A 17984-nucleotide genomic window follows, 5' to 3' on the forward strand; every position below is an offset into this window, starting at 1 on the left:
TAATAATTTTTTACGGTGAGGAGTTGTTAGCCCCAGGCCCAACCCCAAAGCTGGAGGGCCACCCCTTGTCGACTCCGTGAATGCTTATTCAATATATTCACAGCTTCTCTTCAAAACTGGAGGGTGTCTCCTCCATCCGCAACCTGAGGACGCGCCATGCCATGGTGATAGGGACCCACCTAACATGGAAAAAAAGTGACCCATAGAAGTAAATTATTTCCCTTTGGTTCTCTATGCCAGAAGAACATGTATGTGGTTTTGTGATACACATTTACAGTGCATGAGTTGAATCTGAGTTCCGTCTATAAGAAAGAAACTACAGGTTTCACATGAAGAATAGGTTCCGATGTCATTTTATTGTGTTCTTAAAATAAAGCACATATTCAGCAGAGTACATACATATAAAATATGATTGCATGTAAACACATTTAAACAGAATATAGATAGTCTAAAGTAACATGGGAAACGCTGCATTTAGAGTTTGCAGGAGCTCAACATTGGTCATTGTTTTGCATACAGAAATGTAGCCATCAGGGCCTTGGAGTTTGTTACACTTTTTGAGAGGCCAGAAGTGCACAGCTGTTCACATTTCTTATACTGCCAGCCAATTCTAAATATTATTTCCAACACTGGTCATTGATCTGCTTTCAGAAATTGCCATCTACCATGTAATGAATGTTATATCCCACCATATCACCCTTTAGTATACTTTATTATTGGTTTTAATTGGGTACAATTGGACAGCACCAGTTCACATCAGAACTTAGCAATAAAATAAGATTGTGTACTTCATCGCCCTATTCCAGAATTCTAGAATTTATATTTGAATCCAATATTGCCACATTTGTTAATGGACATTGTCATTTTACAAAAGGCATTCATTTGTTGTGCTTTAGAGACCCCTTGAAACAGACAGTTGTGCTCTAGTACCCAGGAGCATCAGTTTAGCCAGCCACATTGACTGCCTGTTGTCACTGTCATTGACAATATAAAGTTCCATTTAAAAGATAATTATTTCGTTAATGTTATCTTTGATTACTCCCTAATAACATTTGGCAGTTGCTGTCTATATATCACAGTTCCCACTGAACTCCAGAGCTGGCCAGTTCCTGTGTTCCATGTGCAGGGTATCGTTAACATGCTTATAAATACATTCATAAAGCCCCCTGTAGGAACTGAGGTGATAAGAGGGTCAGTGATGTTACCAAGTTGTCTATGCCTTGCAGTCCAGAACCAATCTCAGGTCTTTTGAGCCTTGTCTTACAAACAGCCACATATATAAAGAGTCACAACATAAAGGGCATACAGAATGCATTGTTCTGCATAGATTGCAAGTTGCTTTTTCCCGAGACGACATGTTCCTTCCTCCTGAGTACATAAGCAGACTGAGAAATGATATCTGTTATAGCATGGCATACTTTACAGTTTTAATAAATAAGCACATCATTTCAGAGAAATCCAGCTACACTCTCTTCTAACATAATTTGTTCCATGCAGTAATTGAATGACCCAATGGAAGAAGGCTTTGTCTTTCATAAGCACTGCTTTCTATTGGAGCAGAATTCTATCTGATACCTTATTTCTTGTATGAAGGGGGTGGTCAGCCCTGGATTCTTTCTTAACTTATTCTACTCATTACGGTTTTCAAGTTTGAGCACATATACTGCCAACAGTATTTTTTTTATGTGATTACTAATCACATCACACACCTTTGCAGACACTCACAGTTTAGGGACAGAACTTATTAAGCTCTGAATTGTACCAACAGCTTACATGGAAATGGAAAATATATACATACATACATATGGTGATTGTCAAAAATTCAAGAATGAGCCATCATAATATCACGTTGAGAATTAAAAAAAAAAGTTATTAAAGCTTGTATGTACAAATGTTGGCATTCGTAGGTTTCAGAATATCAGCTGTGTCTGATGGTAAGGTGATACAGACAGTAGGTTGGAGGTTGTATGTACACTTGTTACTTAAATTGGTCCTGGAGCATTTGTGCGGGGATCTGGTAGAATACATTCATGCGCAGACGGACGGGTAAGAAGAGAATGGCACAGATAGCACTTACAACTTGAATCGTGAAGTGGTTAGCGGTGCTCGTATTTCCAGACTTGCAGTGTGGTGATAAGTGATTTTAACCTGTTCATATGTTACAGAGTGACAAGCTTAACTAAGGGCTGAGAGCTGTTGCCCTGTTTGAGTACAGTTGGTCACATTTCAGTGTTCAGACTACTGTTAGTTTGTATCTGTAATGATTTAAAAAATTATGATGTCTCACAAATAATGCATCTTGTGAGGCGTTTTCACGTAGGATTTTACAAGTAAATTGTTGGTCAAAATGATATTTTCTAGACATTATTATGCAGAATAATCTTTTGCATGAAACATATTTTAGAATCATTGCCCTAGAGAAATCTTGTCGGTAATGAGGGAATGATACGTATTTTAGGTTAATCCCGAATGGTCCATGCACTGCTGTGAGTGGTTTGCAAGAAGCAGTGATAGATGAATGTTTGTGGATTGCACTGAAGTAGTGTGAACACACCTTGATACACATACCATTTGCAGTTTTGTGTAGGTGTGTTACATACAGCTCTTCTGAATTTTACATAGTATGTCAGAGTTCCAGTAACGTAAAAGGGCACAAAATAGACAAGATGTACATATAATTAAAAATTTAGTGTCTCTGATAGTTACTTATATGCTGCTGCGATTTAGGTGAGGTGTTCCCGATGTTTTGAAAAGCATGATTCTCAAGTCTTCTGGGTGCATACTTATCTGCATGTTGTAACATATAAAAATATGAATAATTATGCAGCCATCAGGTACCAGGTAGTATTTCAGCAAGGGAGTCTTCCTCGGTACATGAGTACATGCCTGCAGTCACATCAGTCTGTTATGTGTCTTTCTTAAATATTTCATAATATTTTGTGATATTATATCCAAACATTTCAAAATCAATCCCATAAATATCATACAGTTTCTTCAGTTGCTGTTCTGTTAGTTGACCATAGTATTTTCTTATTAAGTCATTTGTATTTTTACCATCTCTGGCTTTATTTAGGATCATTTTAGGTCTGTCTTTGTGTCTTGGTAGCATGAGTATGTTTTCAAGTCCAGCTCTTCTGATAATATACTCTTGATCACGGGTCAGAGTCTCAAGTTTTGCAATGACAGTGAAGTTAATGTGGCATGGTGTACAGAACGAGTAGTATGGAGCCCAGTGCTCATCAAATTTTGTCATTTTGGTTGACCCTGCTTTGTCTGTTATATAATTCACAAATTCAGAGAATGTAGGCCCTGTTGATGTGGGATTTAGAACATTGGCGTGTGAATTCTTTTTCCGATATTTTTCTACTATTTCTCTGCCCATTTTGCGGTAGAAACGATGTGGAAGGCCTTCAATTTTATTTCTATATGCTGACAGTAGACGTTCAAATGGTTCGCGTACAATAAGGAAAGAGAGAGACTCAGGAAGAGCTTCTTGAAGTTGCTTTATGGTAGGCCTTGGGAAATGTGATCTGGCCAGAACAAGGGGGTTTTTCTTTGATCGGCGTAGATACTGTTCTTTGTAGCCTCCTAGGAACAAAGGAAATAAGCACAAATAGTACATAATTGTGTGCAAGTATGAATGATTATTTGTTAATATGTGTGTGTATTTCAGCGTGTGCCATAACATTGTCACGTGTTGGGTGTATAACGCGACAAATAACTTCACGCCGTATCCGATATAGCGAAATTTTGTTGCTCTTACAATCACACAATTTACAGATCCACAATTACTGCTATCTGCAGTATTACAAATACTAGACTGCGTACTCTTCACTGGCCAACTCGTAACTGCTGCCTTGAGAACTTGAGAACTAACTCATGAACTCGAGAACTTGAGAGCTATAACTCGAGAACTGTAACTAATTGGATTCCAACCCAACTGCTGGCTACTGGCTTCAGAACTCGAGAACTGTGTGTGAATAGTCTTCGCTGCTCCTTATTTAGCCTTGTTCCGGACAACACAGAAAACAGCCACGTAATAGGCACCACTGTTGTCTGGCGCCATGTTGCTAGTAACGCTGTCAGGAGTTGTTTCTTGCTGTGTAGCAACGGCGGCATCCCGTGTTATGTCACCGCAGGGGGGAGCCGGGGTAGGGGAAGGAGTGTTGACTCGCCTGCTACCCTAGTAACGACAGCGCGCTGATGGTGTTACATCACCGCTGGCGGGGGGAGGGGTGCCCTGCATAGTTCAACACGTCACAATATGTATTAAAATTATTGGTGTTATCATCGAAACGCTTTTGTGTTTATGACACGTGAACTGCCTCAAGATATTGACACTGATTTAGAACATTCCACTGTTACTTGCTGGTTTCATTCTTCAATGTTCCTTGGACTTTATTTGTATATGACAGACTTTAGACACCCCCACAGGATGAAGTGGACACGTGTGGCAACTGAATTAATTATTCAGGGTTCACTTTCCTGATTCAAAATTGATTGATAATTCGGATGATGGATGGGGTCAGCAAAACCTGGGCACTTGCCAAAGCACGACAAACAGGATAGACTGGAACCTCGCCAGAGTCATAATTAACCAATCAAAAATCAGATGGGCACTGAATACGTTTATACCATTTAAGTCAGCGGGAACAGATGGAATTGTACTGGCACTTTTGCAGCATGGGGCAGAACTCTTAGTTCCACGCCTATGCTGCATATATAGAGCCTGCATGGCATATGGTTTCATCCCCATGGCCTGGAGGCAAGTTAAGGTGACGTTTATCCCAAAGCCCGGGAAACTTGATTATACCGAGGCTAAGGCTTATCGTCCTATCAGTCTGTCATCTTTCTTATTGAAAACGATGGAGAAAATGGTGGATATGCATATCAGGGACAGGGCATTGAGGACATATCCTCTACACCGAAACCAGCATGCCTACGAAACAAGTAAATCTACAGAAAGCACACTACATGATGTGCTAACACACAGAAAGTGCCTTGGGCAGTACACGACAGTATTCCAGGCAGAAGTATATGCCATTAAGGCATGTATTATGGAGAATCTAGATAGGAACTACAGAAATAGGAACATCTACATTCTATCTGACAGCCAAGCTGCACTTAAAGCGCTTGACAAACACCAGATCAACTCAAGACTGGTCTGGGATTGCCACCAAACTCCTATGGAACTGGCCAAACATAACAGGGCACAACTGATATGGGTGCCGGCCATGAGGGTATTGCTGGAAATGAAACAGCAGATAAATTGGCTAAGATTGGAGCTGAACATCTGTTCATAGGACCTGCACCAACCTGTGGCATCTCTATAGGAGTCACCAGACAGGCAATCAGGGACTGGTCAAATATGAATCACAAGAAATACTGGGGATCCTTGACTTGACTCAGGCAAGCAAAGGGACTCATACAAGGACCCTCTGCTAAAAGAGCGAAGGAACTGTTGAAGTTAAACAGGAACCAGCTGTGATGGGTGGTAGGACTACTTACAGGACACTGTCACCTCAAAGGACACCTCTTCAAATTGGAATTAAATAACAGGCCAACTTGTGAGAGGTGTCAAGAAGAAAACGAAACAGCCACACATATCCTGTGCGAATGTGAGGCCTTAGTTTATTTAAGATTGCGCCACTTGGGTCAATATTTTATGGAAACAAGTGACTATTTCGACATCCCCATGTACAAAATCCTACGTTTCATTCGAAGTGCAGGATTGCTGAGGGGATAATCAGAAGGGGAAGCACAATAGATCACTGTGGTCAGGGTGCGAGGGCTGAGAAGGCCCACCCTTATACATTCATACATTCATTCAACATGTGTGGCATTCAATGGGACCTGGCCATCCAGTTCACTTATTTTCAGAATCTTGTGAGGATGATTTATACAAAACCCTATGAGGCACATCCTTTGGGCCATTTTCTACAGAGCTCTTGTTGTACATTAATTTTCCAGTAGTTCATAATATTGTCATGCATTATAGAACTCAAGGTGATATTCAACTGTCTAGTAACTGACCTTGAAAATTCCTAACATCCACTCACAGTTTTTGCTGTTTCTGTTTATTTTAATATCCCCTGTACATCAATCTCTTTGCCTCCCCCCCCCCCNAATCCTCTCCAGGAAGAATGAGAAGAGGCATGTTCTGTGAGCTTGTTGTATGGGAGAGTAACTGTGACTGGAAGTCATCATTCAGTTTAAACATTTCAGCTGTTCTTGTTACAGAGAAAACTGACGTCAAGTATTATTATGCATCCTTTGTATGTAGCAAAGTCTGTTGTATTCATATATCCATTGTGTTACTTATTATTATTATTATTATTATTCTGCATGAGTGGAACTGATTGAAATTTACTTTGGGAAGTCAGGGTTGTCATCTGTCTTCATATCTTGTCATTAAACTATCGCCAAATTTAAAATTGTTCCACAGGATGTTACATGTGCTACTTGAGTATAACAAGTTTGCATTAACCAGTCTGATGCTCGGAGTCACAGTGCAGAAGACTGCAGTGTGAACACTCACTGCTCTGAAAACTTACTTATGTACACTGTGTCCCTCAAGGCAGAATGTTTCTGTCTGTCATCTTGGGTGTTGGTCCTTCGCAGTTCAATGCATTTCAGTGTGAGAGGTGGTGCTGCAAGTTGTCAAATGGACAGCGAGTGATCTAACATTTTTCAGTTAAAGAGTATGGTGTTCTGGGTTGTGATACCCAGACATGGGCATTTCAGATGAACATACTGGCTCCCTCCATCTTCCCAATTAAAGAGTAAGTGAAGCGGGTGGCAAGCAGAATTTATTGCTGTTTCTTGCTCAGCTTACCCTTCCACCCTGAAAATGGAGGTGATACATTCCTCTGAAGTGTCAGTGTACTTATACTAAACTACATAGCATTACAACCCAAAAGATCGCTTTGAGAACCACAAATCCAACTTTTTTGTTGAGCCGCAAATAATATTCTACCTTAGGACATTCTTCTATTCATAAAATTTGTACACTTTTTTTGCAACACATTGGTATATACCAAGTTCATTGTCATAATTTGCTTTAACTGAATATTTCCATTTGTGACAAAGTGTGATAGTAGTGCTTTCTACGTACGGCATGTGTTTGTGTGTTGTTCTTTACCAGCTGAGCTCCATTTTGTAAAGTGCAGATGGAGAGCACTCATTTACTAGTAAAAGAGGAAAATACATTTTTCATTTACTTACCCAGTAGATTGAAATTATATAGCCATGTGGAACTTGCTGCCTTAAATATGTTGCACCAAACTAGGCCATGTGTAGAATCTATAAAGAATTCCCATGCATTTGGCTCACCCTCCGTGTTGAGGCCATGAGCCATACATACTTCCCACACCCTTTGTCGTCTGCCTTCCAGTTCTGACTCCAAGTCCTCCAAATCATACCCACTGTCTTCTGAGTCGCTGTTCATGGGTAGGATGACCATACTGTGGTCAGATCTGAAGAGAATATTTGATTTCTGGGTTTGAGTGTCAGTATTTGGTATTGCACCATTCTGTAATGTAAAAATAATATGTTGTAATGTCTGCTTGTATGTATTTTTAAGTGCTGAAATTTGCTTCAATGAAGCCTGATGAAGTGTAATTGCAGGTGACCATAGTAATTTTTTCATAGAAATGATGACTACTGTATTCCACAGTTAAAGTTCTCAGTTTATCCAGTATTACAGACAGAAGTTTCATTATTATGAAATCAAGTTATACAAGTCATTTGATGCTTTTAAACCAATGACCCACAAACACGGGGGACTAAAATAGCTATGTGGAAGTCATGCAGATACCGAGATACTGTGCATGCTTCTTTGTACCTGTGTGCTAGGGCCCTTGGTGGTATTAATATTTCTAGATTTGACCATTTCACGGTGTCTTGAGAGGGCATAACTGCCTAGCAGGAAGCAGTATCCAAATCCTACAGACAGGAATACAAATGCTTGCAGGATGTTTCGATATCTGTTGCTTGCTCGCAGTAGTAGCCGCGGCCAAAAGTAAATGCCTCTCATGTCATCCTGAAATTAAACAGTATATATATGTCTCGGCTTTCATTTAAACTAATAATTTAAAAATTAACATCCCATAGATATTTTTTAAACAAAGGTCCACAGTTCCCTCAAGAATATTTGTCATTAAATTTCATCTGTTTTTCAAAGGTAAGGTAAAGATGTCCCTTTGCTTAATTACTTAAGCATTAGATGTATGAGGGAGTGGAGATATAGCTTTGCCATTATTGACCTCAACACTGGATGGATGTAAGTGATCAACTTTACCCCCAGGGAAAGAAACCCCTGTACCCAGAGCCCATCTGTACACTGGAGTAGAGAAAATCTCTTGCCTCTGCCAGAAACCTAACCCATGTTGTAGCCCATTGTTATACCAACTGAGCTATCCTTCATTCAAAACTGTAACAAGCATTTGATTAACTCCCCATACTTCGCCTTCCTAGCTCCCCTCCCTTACACCCCACTTCCATCATATGCAGCTCTGCAATAGTCTCTATAAGCCACTTATACAGAGGAATTATGCAAGTAAAGGATGAGGCAGCAAAGTAACTATGTGATAGGAATGGTCATCTATAACTGGTTCAGTTCTTTTGGAATTTTGTTGTTATTATTATTATTGAATTAGTAGTAGTAGTAGTAGTAGTAGTAGTAGTAGTAGTAGTGGTGGTGGTAGTAGTAATTGTTGTTTTAGTAGTTGTAGTTATAGTTTGAAGTAATTACGATGTATGGCATGAACTATCAAAGTGTATAACTTGTTCAGAACAGAACATTTTGTATAAGGTTCAAAGTTTTCACAAATTCATATTGTGGTTTCTGGATGATGACAGTATGTAGTCTGGTAGGACTGCAGGAATATAGTGCCTCCATTTTCCTTCTAAGCATGGGTCTCAGTTGTGGGTCCTTCTGGGACCAGTGGTGAGACTGAGGGAACCTGGGATGGCCCACTGTCTGTAGCCCAAGAGAAGGTGGCATTATGTAAGTGTCTAACTAACTTGGATGTGCATGGCTGTGTGACTATGGCCCTGCATGGGTAGAGCCTCAGTCTGAAGGGTTTTGCCCCACAGCTAATGGCCAAGGCTCTTAGAGAGCCCAAACAGCACTGGGGGTGTATAGTGGATCCAGTGCTTAAGGGGCGATTAGAAGTTATGACCCCTTTATCAGTATTCAGTACACAGTGCGCCTTCTGAGCATTGATATGCACATGTGTGACTGCAGCACAGTGTTATAACACAGGAGACTTCAGTATAAGTAAGAGCAGAGTGAAGGACAAGACTCGGTTGATATGTGACATAGAAAGAAAGGAAAGGATCGTGGGGCTATACTTCCAGGCCTCCGCTCAATTATATAAGTGGAAAACACTCAGATCAGTTAATTCTAATCATGATCAGGAATAAAAATCATCCGCTCTGTGACACTAACATGTTCCCAGTAGTACTTACTTTTACATAGCTCTAGCCAATATACGTTCAGTTACCAGTCGACTATGTTGCAAGCAAGTGTGTCACATACCTGTCTGTGCCCAGTCTAGTCTTCCCTGCCAAATTCATGATCAGTACCCTCCACACTAGTAACCATCTGCTTGCCCCACTTGTGCCCCTCCCTCAGAGCATCCCCACCACTCCCACATCAGCCACCCTGTTCCCCTCCGCCATGCTGACACAAGGGGTGTGCATGCACATGTGTGTTCTGGCCTCAGCCTGGTCTAGCTTCACATTGCAGTCAGCTTGCTTAGCAACATGTTAAAATTAATAATGGTATTCTAAATGATATACAGCTTTTCTAAAATTAAATTATGGATGTGAAAAATAAAACATTGATATTCCGGCATTATCCAAAACTTGTTTGTTTGTTTGTTTGCTGCAGCCTAACATCGTTACTTTAGTTTGAGGTATCACTTATTCCAGTAGATTTCGTTGACATTCCAGAGGCAGGTGTAATTAAGTCAGTGATATTGTTTTATTGATAAGATACATATTTCATGCTTTTCTAATGCTCTGATCCACACTGTTGATGTTATGTAATGGAAATCACCTGCATTTGTATTCATTTCACTACAGTGAAATTCAGAAGTATTTTAGTTTTGGATTCAAAGCTATATGAACCCCCCCTGGGTGACCAGCTTCCCTGCACGTCACCCTACAGGCTTTAGCATGAAGATGGACATGGCACGTTCCTCTGAAATGTTGGTATCTTTATGCGAGACAGCACAGTATTTTGACACAGGAAACCACAACCTAAACAGTCACTGCCATGAAAACCTTAGAAGTACAGTATTCTGAGTCATTTCATTTATCCTGTATCAAATAGTGGGGCTAATTTTTCATTACATGGTGGAAGATTATAACATGTTCTGTGCTGTTGTGAAAATAAAATGATTGTGTGAAATAGGACAAATGATGGTAGCACATAAAGGTGAGTTTTCCATGTCAGGAAACCAGTGGAATGAGCAGAAGCATGGCTCTGTGCATTACTCACCTCAACACTACACAGAGCTGAGTGGTCAGCTTTTTGCCCATTGAATAGCAGGGTAGGTGGGACCAGAGCCTTGCTGAAATTAAAAGTTTTAACATATAGTTTGCAAAATTAAAGTGTGTGGCTGTTATGAACTGTAAAAGCTTTGCTTACTCTTGCGAAGCTTACGCATGCTTATTGCTGTATAGATGCAGCAAGATGTTGCCTTTTTATTGAGAGAGTTTAATATTGAATGATTAATGAAAAGGTAGATAACTGCAAGTTAAGTGTCATTTTGTGCATTCTGAATAGCGTATAATGGTACTGTGATCATAATATTTGAAACAACACAAATATGTCTGATAAATTTCTGAGGCAAATACATATGCAGACATAATATTCTGTTTCAGTTCAAAATAGTGAGACAGTATTCATAATACGTTGCTGTATCCATCACTTTGATACTCACTTTAATTGAAGGACATCCAGTGGCCACAGGCGCATTACAGATATCGTACTGTTGGGTTCCAGAAGTTTGTGTACTGAGAAATAAGCAAGTTTTGTTCAGTAATGATACAAGGGAGAGTCAGTCAAAATGTATGCTGCAAGTTCTGATGCACTGGTAAAGCGATAAGACAAGTCGATCAGTGTTGATGGAAGATATGTTAAGAAATAAATGTTTTTTCCAGGTTTGAGTGTCTGATGTTCTACATTTTCTATCCATTTGTGACCTATACTGATTTTTCCCCATATTTTCAATGCTCAGACTGTAATATGTAATGGTAAGATTATAAGTGAGTAAATGAGTTGGAGAGGTTGTGCAGGGTAGCATTGATAGCTTAGTTTGAAGCACTGTCCCAGGATTCGCTTGGCGACATCTCAGTCAAGGTAGCCAGTCTCCAGCTCAACATTTAAAACCAGATATAAAGAACACATACAAGCAGTTAGGAATAACAGTGGCAACTCTGTGGATAGAACATTATTAGTGTTGCATGTGAGACTGTGGAACTAATTGATGCTGAGTGAAAAATGCAACAGGTTGCTACAATATAATTATAAAGCTAACTGGCAGGGATGTAACTTTAATCAGTTGGCAGTAAGTGACAGCAGAAGCACCAGAAGTGCAGGCTCAGGCCTGCTTACCTGATGCGGACGTTCTTGTCTCACGTGCGGTCGTGATGCAACGGTAGCACAGGACAGTGGACCTGATGGCTACTGGACTGGACCGTAAGGTCTGAAAAATAAGAACCAATTCGTTATTAACATAATACTGAAATGTATGTAATTGTAAAATTTCACACGGGCGAATATTTGTTGTTGTGGGTCTGCAGTTATTTTATAAAATGACTGGTGAGCCGCAAGCTGCAGAAGGCCCAGACAGTTTGTTAATGGGCCCAGTATTGCTGATGCCTTGGCGTTGCTGGTACCAGACACGATGCATTTCCAGCTCCAGGTTCACCTCAAAATGAAATATAAGGTTCATGCGAAGTACCGCATGAGTACCAACGTTTCAGAGAAACCTCATCTCCCCATGAAAGGCATGATTCTCCGAAACGTTGGTACCTTTCCACGACACTACACGGCGTCACCACCCAGACTACAGTAATCTTAATGTTCAACCCCATGAAAACCTCTTATCATAAAGGGTTGAAAAGTTGGACTTGATCCCCCAGTGAAAACGACTGTATTCACTGTGCCCACTCGTATTTCACAGAACAAAGTGAAATGGCATGTTGTGTTCTCGTGGTCTTCTAGTTAGATGAATACGACGTTTCATGATCGCAACTACAGTATGGACTTAACGCTGTCTTGCTCCCAGCTCCCGTCACAGTATCGTCATGACAACTACCCTTGCGTTTGTCTCTGTTGTTTAACTCTGCAATTGTTCCATTTATGCTGTTCGCCCTCTTCCTTCTTTGAAATGAGAAACTGGTTCGGATGTGACCGTTCTGTTTGAGTTCCGAGTTTTGCTGACACGGAAAAGAATTATGGATATAAATAGAGTGAACGTCGGGCCAAAGCCGGCCTCTGTGTCACACGGGGACCAGCGAAGTTATTGTTTCAGCTTTACAGCGTAATCTCAATAATGTGACCGAAGTGCATCAGAGATGACGTACAAGTGAACTCATTTAACGTATATTGTTTACGCAATTGCCTCTCCCGATCTTCATTAGGCTTGTTAAATAGTTCATTGTTGGCAGTTGGTTCGTAGTATACGCGTTTCGCGCTCCGGAACGCGCACACGCCAATTACGCGAGTATAGGTCAGTGTCATTGCAGCGTTCATATGTTTCTTAAATAAAAGTCGGTGTAAATTATGAAAGCAGATCAAATAGTTATAAAAGTTAGATGACAAGATCATCTTGTGTTACGTGTAACTGCTTTTCCGTGCGTATTGTGAAGGCGAGAAAACGGAAACGTTCTGTGAGAATCAAGATACGGCCGTTTGTGCTGTGACGCCCTGTAATTTTGTAGATAATAACAGTTTCCTTTCGTCGTCCATTCAGTAGCAGCACTCTTTCCTATCCGGGAGGTCCCGGGTTCTAGTCGCGTGGTGGCGCCTCTTGATACTGAGAACAGTTTTTTTAAGTGGATTTTCTCATCCGCTTCTGGAAAACACCGGGCTAGTGCCTCGGATTATGCAAATACCATTTCCTTCCAAAGCCTTCACAATTCATTATTCACTAATATCACATGATGCCATATAAATCTTGGCTCTTGAAAGTATCGTTAAGTAAATAATGAAAGATAAATAGCTTCATTTTCCCTGGTTTATATAATTTGTACAAACCTGGCAGTTCCTGGATAGGGGTGAGACCAGAGGAGGGCAAAGAACTTCCCCACCTTCTCCTGTTATCTCCCTCCCATCACTTTAGTTTCCCCCTTTTCCTCCCCCCACCCAAAATCAGAGGGCTCTGTTGCCTCATCTCACTCTTCCCTGTTGCCAAATTGCAGCTTAAAGGGTCAGAGCCTTATAGTATGTATTGATTTCTGGTAGTCTCTCTTCCTCTGGAGCCACATTGGTCTGTATATGACATGCGTGGCCTGCCCCAGTATCGCACACAGTAAAATTGTGTTGCAAATACCTCTGCGTTTGCCCTGTTATTTCTACATGGGCACCGACAGGGATGGTGGTGAGGGGCATCCCCCTCGGATTTTTTAAAGAACTGAAAAAGGAGGAAATATACCAGATGTTGATATAAAAGTTTAACATATTTTTAGAAAGGTTTTATTATTCTGTCCTGAATACAAAAATGATTAGCAGTTCACCTAAACAGCTTTAAGCAAATTTTAATATTATTTCTCCATCCACATCTGAAACTCTCAAGTGGCTTGTCCATCATGTTTTCTGACTAAAATATTTTATGCATTTTTCATCTCCCCATTGTGTGCTACATACCCTCCATTTGCCCTTAATTTGCTCACTCTTGTGTTATTTCACTGGTTATTATAATTGCCATGTTGTATGTCCCTGCTTCATATAAAAATTGTTTATACAGAAGGTATCCCTGTGACAGGCCATAGAGGCCAAAAATATTGTGAGACTTCAAGGCTCCCACATTTGCTAGACGGCTCACAAATGGTGGTGAGGTTGTCAGCCTTACATGCTGGCCGCCCTTTACCCCCAGGAAGATTTCTGGTACTGAGTTCTGTTAGTGGCTGGAAGGATTAGGCAAATTGAAAAATGCAGCGACATCAAGAATCGAATGTGCACCCATCTGGCCTGTTAGCATAGTGCCTCAGCCAACTACACTGCCACATGGCCCTTCAATACAGAGGGTGCTTCTTTAAGAGAGACTGGCTTAAATTCTCAAGAACATTCCGCAGCCATTATTTTCCAACTAAAGTTACAAATTTAAAAAATGCGACATTGTCATTATGTGCAACATATTTTTTTGTGTTGAATTTCCTGAAGATCGTTCAACAAAAAATGTTTAGGATGACTGACAATAGTAGTAGTAATCACAAATATTGTTCATCCTTCAAAAACATTTTATTTAACATTCTTTTTCAACAGTGACTTTGTGGGTAGATCAAATTATTGCGGATAATCAGACACTGGTGCAAACTTGGAAATGTTACCTATTTATAGGTTTCAAGAAAGTCTGACCGCTCTGATAATAGTGAGGCAAATCGAACCAACCTATTGTTAACATCATCTCCTTGGACCATTTTGAGGAATTGGTTCTTGACTTGGCACAACACAAACCATTGGTGTGCCTTTGATATGTTCATGACACTTTTGTGGTCTGGCCTCATGGCCCAGAGCGGTTAAAGAACTTCTGAGTCACCTCAACAGTATCCATTTTAGTATGGAAATAGAGTCAATGTGATTCCTTTTCTGGATGTTCTGGTCACAGGAAAGTGACGGCACTGGCCACCAAAGTTTACATACAGAAAATCCACCCACACTGCCTGATATCTCAACATCAAATCCAACCCTATTCTGCATGTGGAAAGAGGTTTAATTTGGAGTCTTCACAATAGAGATTCTGCCATATGCCAAGAATGACAAGATCTGTTTAATGAAATTAGTAGCCTGAAACATGGTCTTCAGCTCAGCAGTTATCCCCGAGGTTTCATTGACTTTGTTATTCTAAGGGTAGCAGGCCGAATAAAGAGGAAATGCCTCTGAACTCTGTGTATGTTCCATGTGTGAAGGATGTTTCAGAAAAGTTCATATGTATGGGGAACTGATATAACATTAAGATGATCTTCAAAACTAAACACATTCTTAAGAATTCGCTCATGAAAGCTAGGCCAGACAGAGATCCACGACAGATGGCACAGTGTGTCTGTAACATTCCCTGTGATTGTAACAAAAGCTACATTGGGATGAAGTCAGGATTTTGCAAATTGAAAGTAACAGCAGGTATATGAAATACAAGTAATCAGGCCATATGACATGCTCAACCAACGCAGTTTGGACATTGCTCCCATCTGGATCCACCATATCAACAATAAGATTTAAATCCAGAGTAGTCAGTTTTTATTTCACAGATGGCACAAGCAGTAGGCACAGTATGGTTATACAGATCCTCAGTTTAATCCTTTTCGCTGGTTTCCATGGACTAGGTTTTGTTTCTGTCCTAGTTTCCAAGCCTGTGAATGCATTATCACAGTTTTTCTTGTATATCATTCCCGTTATCTGCCTTCAACAGAGCCTGGCCTCAGGCATTTGTATAGCTGTAGTCATACTAACATGGGTTGTCCAGTGATTGAGTTAGCTCTTTCTAAGGGACCCAACAGAGTAGGTGTCTCCTCCCCCTCAGCTGTGGAGGAAACATCCGGTTTCCAAAACTTGTTCTCTTGTTCTTTATAATACCGAACAATGAACAAAGCCCAGAAACCCAGTAATTCCGAATTCTAATCAGAATTTGTTTAAATAAACCCATACTGAAGTTCACAAAGGTAAAGACATGTCTGATGCTTTTGGCCTGAAATGAGTGGATGTTTTGTGGCCATTGTTACGTTTCGACTTTACTTCAGGATATTCCATTGGAAGGGTCTAACAGACTAGAATGAATTGAGTGGGCTACATCAGCTGCTGTGTGCTCTGTGAAACAAAGTATTTGCCTGTTTCCATACCTACCCACACTGTCATTAATTTTGCCTTTTTAATCTGATTAACTGTTACAAAGTAGTCATTTTGTTTAGAAGCCAGAAACATTGCTCTCCATTTCATTGCAGCCTCTCGACGTCAGTTTGAAATAGCATTTCGAATGTTTGATCTGAACGGAGACGGAGATGTGGACTCGGAGGAATTTGAGAAAGTGGCAACTTTAATTCGACAACAGACAAGCATTGGGAGTCGCCACAGAGATCATGCCAATACTGGAAACACATTCAAGGTTTGTGCGTAATGTGGTTACATTATTTATTGCATTATTTTGAATGATGTAATATGTATTTTGAGAGTCTTACCTCTCTGATTATTTTTTTGCTCAAAAAATGTTCTGTATAATCCGTGATGTTGGGGCAGTATTAACAACTGAGCTAAAAATGGAAACAAATTTGATAGTATTGTATTTTGCAGCCCCCATAGTTGTCCTAACAGTTGTATTGGACTGCTTAGTAATAATGAAAGCCTTTAATTGCAGGGTGTGAATTCAGCACTGACAACGTACTTCTTCGGTCCTAATATGAATCAGAAACTCACAATTGAAAAGTTCCTTGAATTTCAGCATCAGCTTCAGAGAGAAATTCTCAGTCTGGAAGTAAGTTTTAAATGGATCATAATAATTTCAAATTCCTGTTAACTTTTTCAGTGGTGATTTTAAATGCCATTTCATATTTTGTAACTTGTGACGTACTTCATCAGCGTTGCATCCAGATAACTGTGATGACCAGTTCCATATGACGCAACCATCTTCTGAGAAACAAAAGAACTACCTGCAGAAGCTGTCAGACAGCTGGGAAAAATTCTGAGACAAAATGAATGAACGCTGGGCAGCACAGAGTTCAGAAGTTTTCCAGGATGTATCAAGTAGGGACAAGAAATGAACCGCTAAAGGGATTAATATGTGCAGAGTGTGGTGTGATGGTAAATTACTGGTCTTAGAGGGTGAGCATATAATGAGTAAAATCTTAGTTACAAATATTTCTATGGGCAAACATCTGGCTTAGGTATGTAAAGTAGAGAGAGGGGTGAAAAGACTGCACCTTTTTGTTATGTGCCACAGCAGAGATGGTGGCTCCTACCTTTCCTGAAGTTTGTTCCTGTTACCTTCCATTTGTTGTTACAGTTCCAAAGAAAAGGCCCAGATGAAAATGGAAATATCACTGAAGCAGACTTCACTGAATTACTTCTAGCATATGCTGGCTATCCACCAAAGAAGAAGGCTCGCATGCTTAAAAGAGTCAAGAAGGTGTAAGTGAAGAGGAAATGTAATAAATATATTTTTGTAAGATTTGAGGCTTTCACGGCGGTGACTATGAAGAAAGCAGTCTTCTGGGATTTGGCACCGTGTATATGTGGTGTTAACCAACGTTTCGGAGGAACGTATTGCCTCCATCTTCAGGGTAGAAGATGGAGGCGATGCGTTCCTCCGAAACGTCGGTTAACACCACATATACACGGTGCCAAATCCCAGAAGACTTCCTTCTTCAAAAATATTTTTCTTTTGGCGTAGACAGGTATATCTGAACTAAGTATTTTCATTCATTCATTTATTTTAAAATTCCATGAATCCTCTCTGGTCACAATGTGCCTAGGATGTAGAACATGTCAGATTGTGTTGCAAGTTTTAGTTTCAAGAATTACAAATTGACCAGAGCTGCTAGAAAATGCAATTAATAAGTAGCATTGTAAGACATGCACTATAGGAGTAATTTTAACTCTGATCTGTTTATATGGAAATTCAAAGAAATATAAATAAATATGCACTTGTACAGTGCAGTAACTGTACCTTAATGTGTAAACTTCAGGGGCCATGCTGAAAGTTACAGCTTTCAGACCCAAGTCTTTTGAGACTGAGCAGCTTGCACATATTTTGAGTGGT

At 40.2% G+C, this 17984-nt stretch overlaps 2 protein-coding genes across 8 annotated transcripts in view; one reads left to right on the forward strand and one right to left on the reverse strand.

The window, feature by feature from the left end:
• The window catches only part of LOC111869233 (calcium uptake protein 1 homolog, mitochondrial), a 41985-nt gene that overhangs the window by 20703 nt on the left and 3298 nt on the right, over positions 1-17984 (forward strand). For all 4 annotated transcript variants that reach the window (XM_023860594.2, XM_023860593.2, XM_023860595.2 and 1 more), the window contains 3 exons: positions 16174-16334; positions 16584-16700; positions 17229-17353. In XM_023860594.2, the coding sequence (XP_023716362.1) occupies positions 16174-16334; positions 16584-16700; positions 17229-17353 (403 nt within the window). The remainder of the gene's footprint in view (positions 1-16173; positions 16335-16583; positions 16701-17228; positions 17354-17984) is intronic.
• On the reverse strand, positions 331-12740 carry LOC111869234 (carbohydrate sulfotransferase 11). 4 transcript variants are annotated; one of them, XM_023860599.2, is made up of 7 exons: positions 12333-12740; positions 11627-11717; positions 10953-11025; positions 10508-10580; positions 7844-8041; positions 7333-7531; positions 331-3588 (listed from the first exon to the last, which is right to left on the reverse strand). In XM_023860599.2, the coding sequence occupies exons 3-7, from the start codon at positions 10985-10987 to the stop codon at positions 2906-2908; spliced, it is 1188 nt and encodes a 395-aa protein (XP_023716367.1). In that variant the 5' UTR covers positions 10988-11025; positions 11627-11717; positions 12333-12740; the 3' UTR covers positions 331-2905. The 4 variants fall into 4 exon arrangements, with proteins under 4 accessions (XP_023716367.1, XP_023716366.1, XP_023716369.1 ...); XM_023860598.2 differs by having other exon boundaries at positions 7225-7531; XM_023860601.2 differs by lacking the exons at positions 10508-10580; positions 10953-11025; positions 11627-11717; positions 12333-12740 and adding an exon at positions 9542-9672 and having other exon boundaries at positions 7225-7531.

The sequence above is a fragment of the Cryptotermes secundus genome, unplaced genomic scaffold (assembly GCF_002891405.2).
Source record: "Cryptotermes secundus unplaced genomic scaffold, Csec_1.0 scaffold3042, whole genome shotgun sequence".
Classification (NCBI taxonomy): domain Eukaryota; kingdom Metazoa; phylum Arthropoda; class Insecta; order Blattodea; family Kalotermitidae; genus Cryptotermes; species Cryptotermes secundus.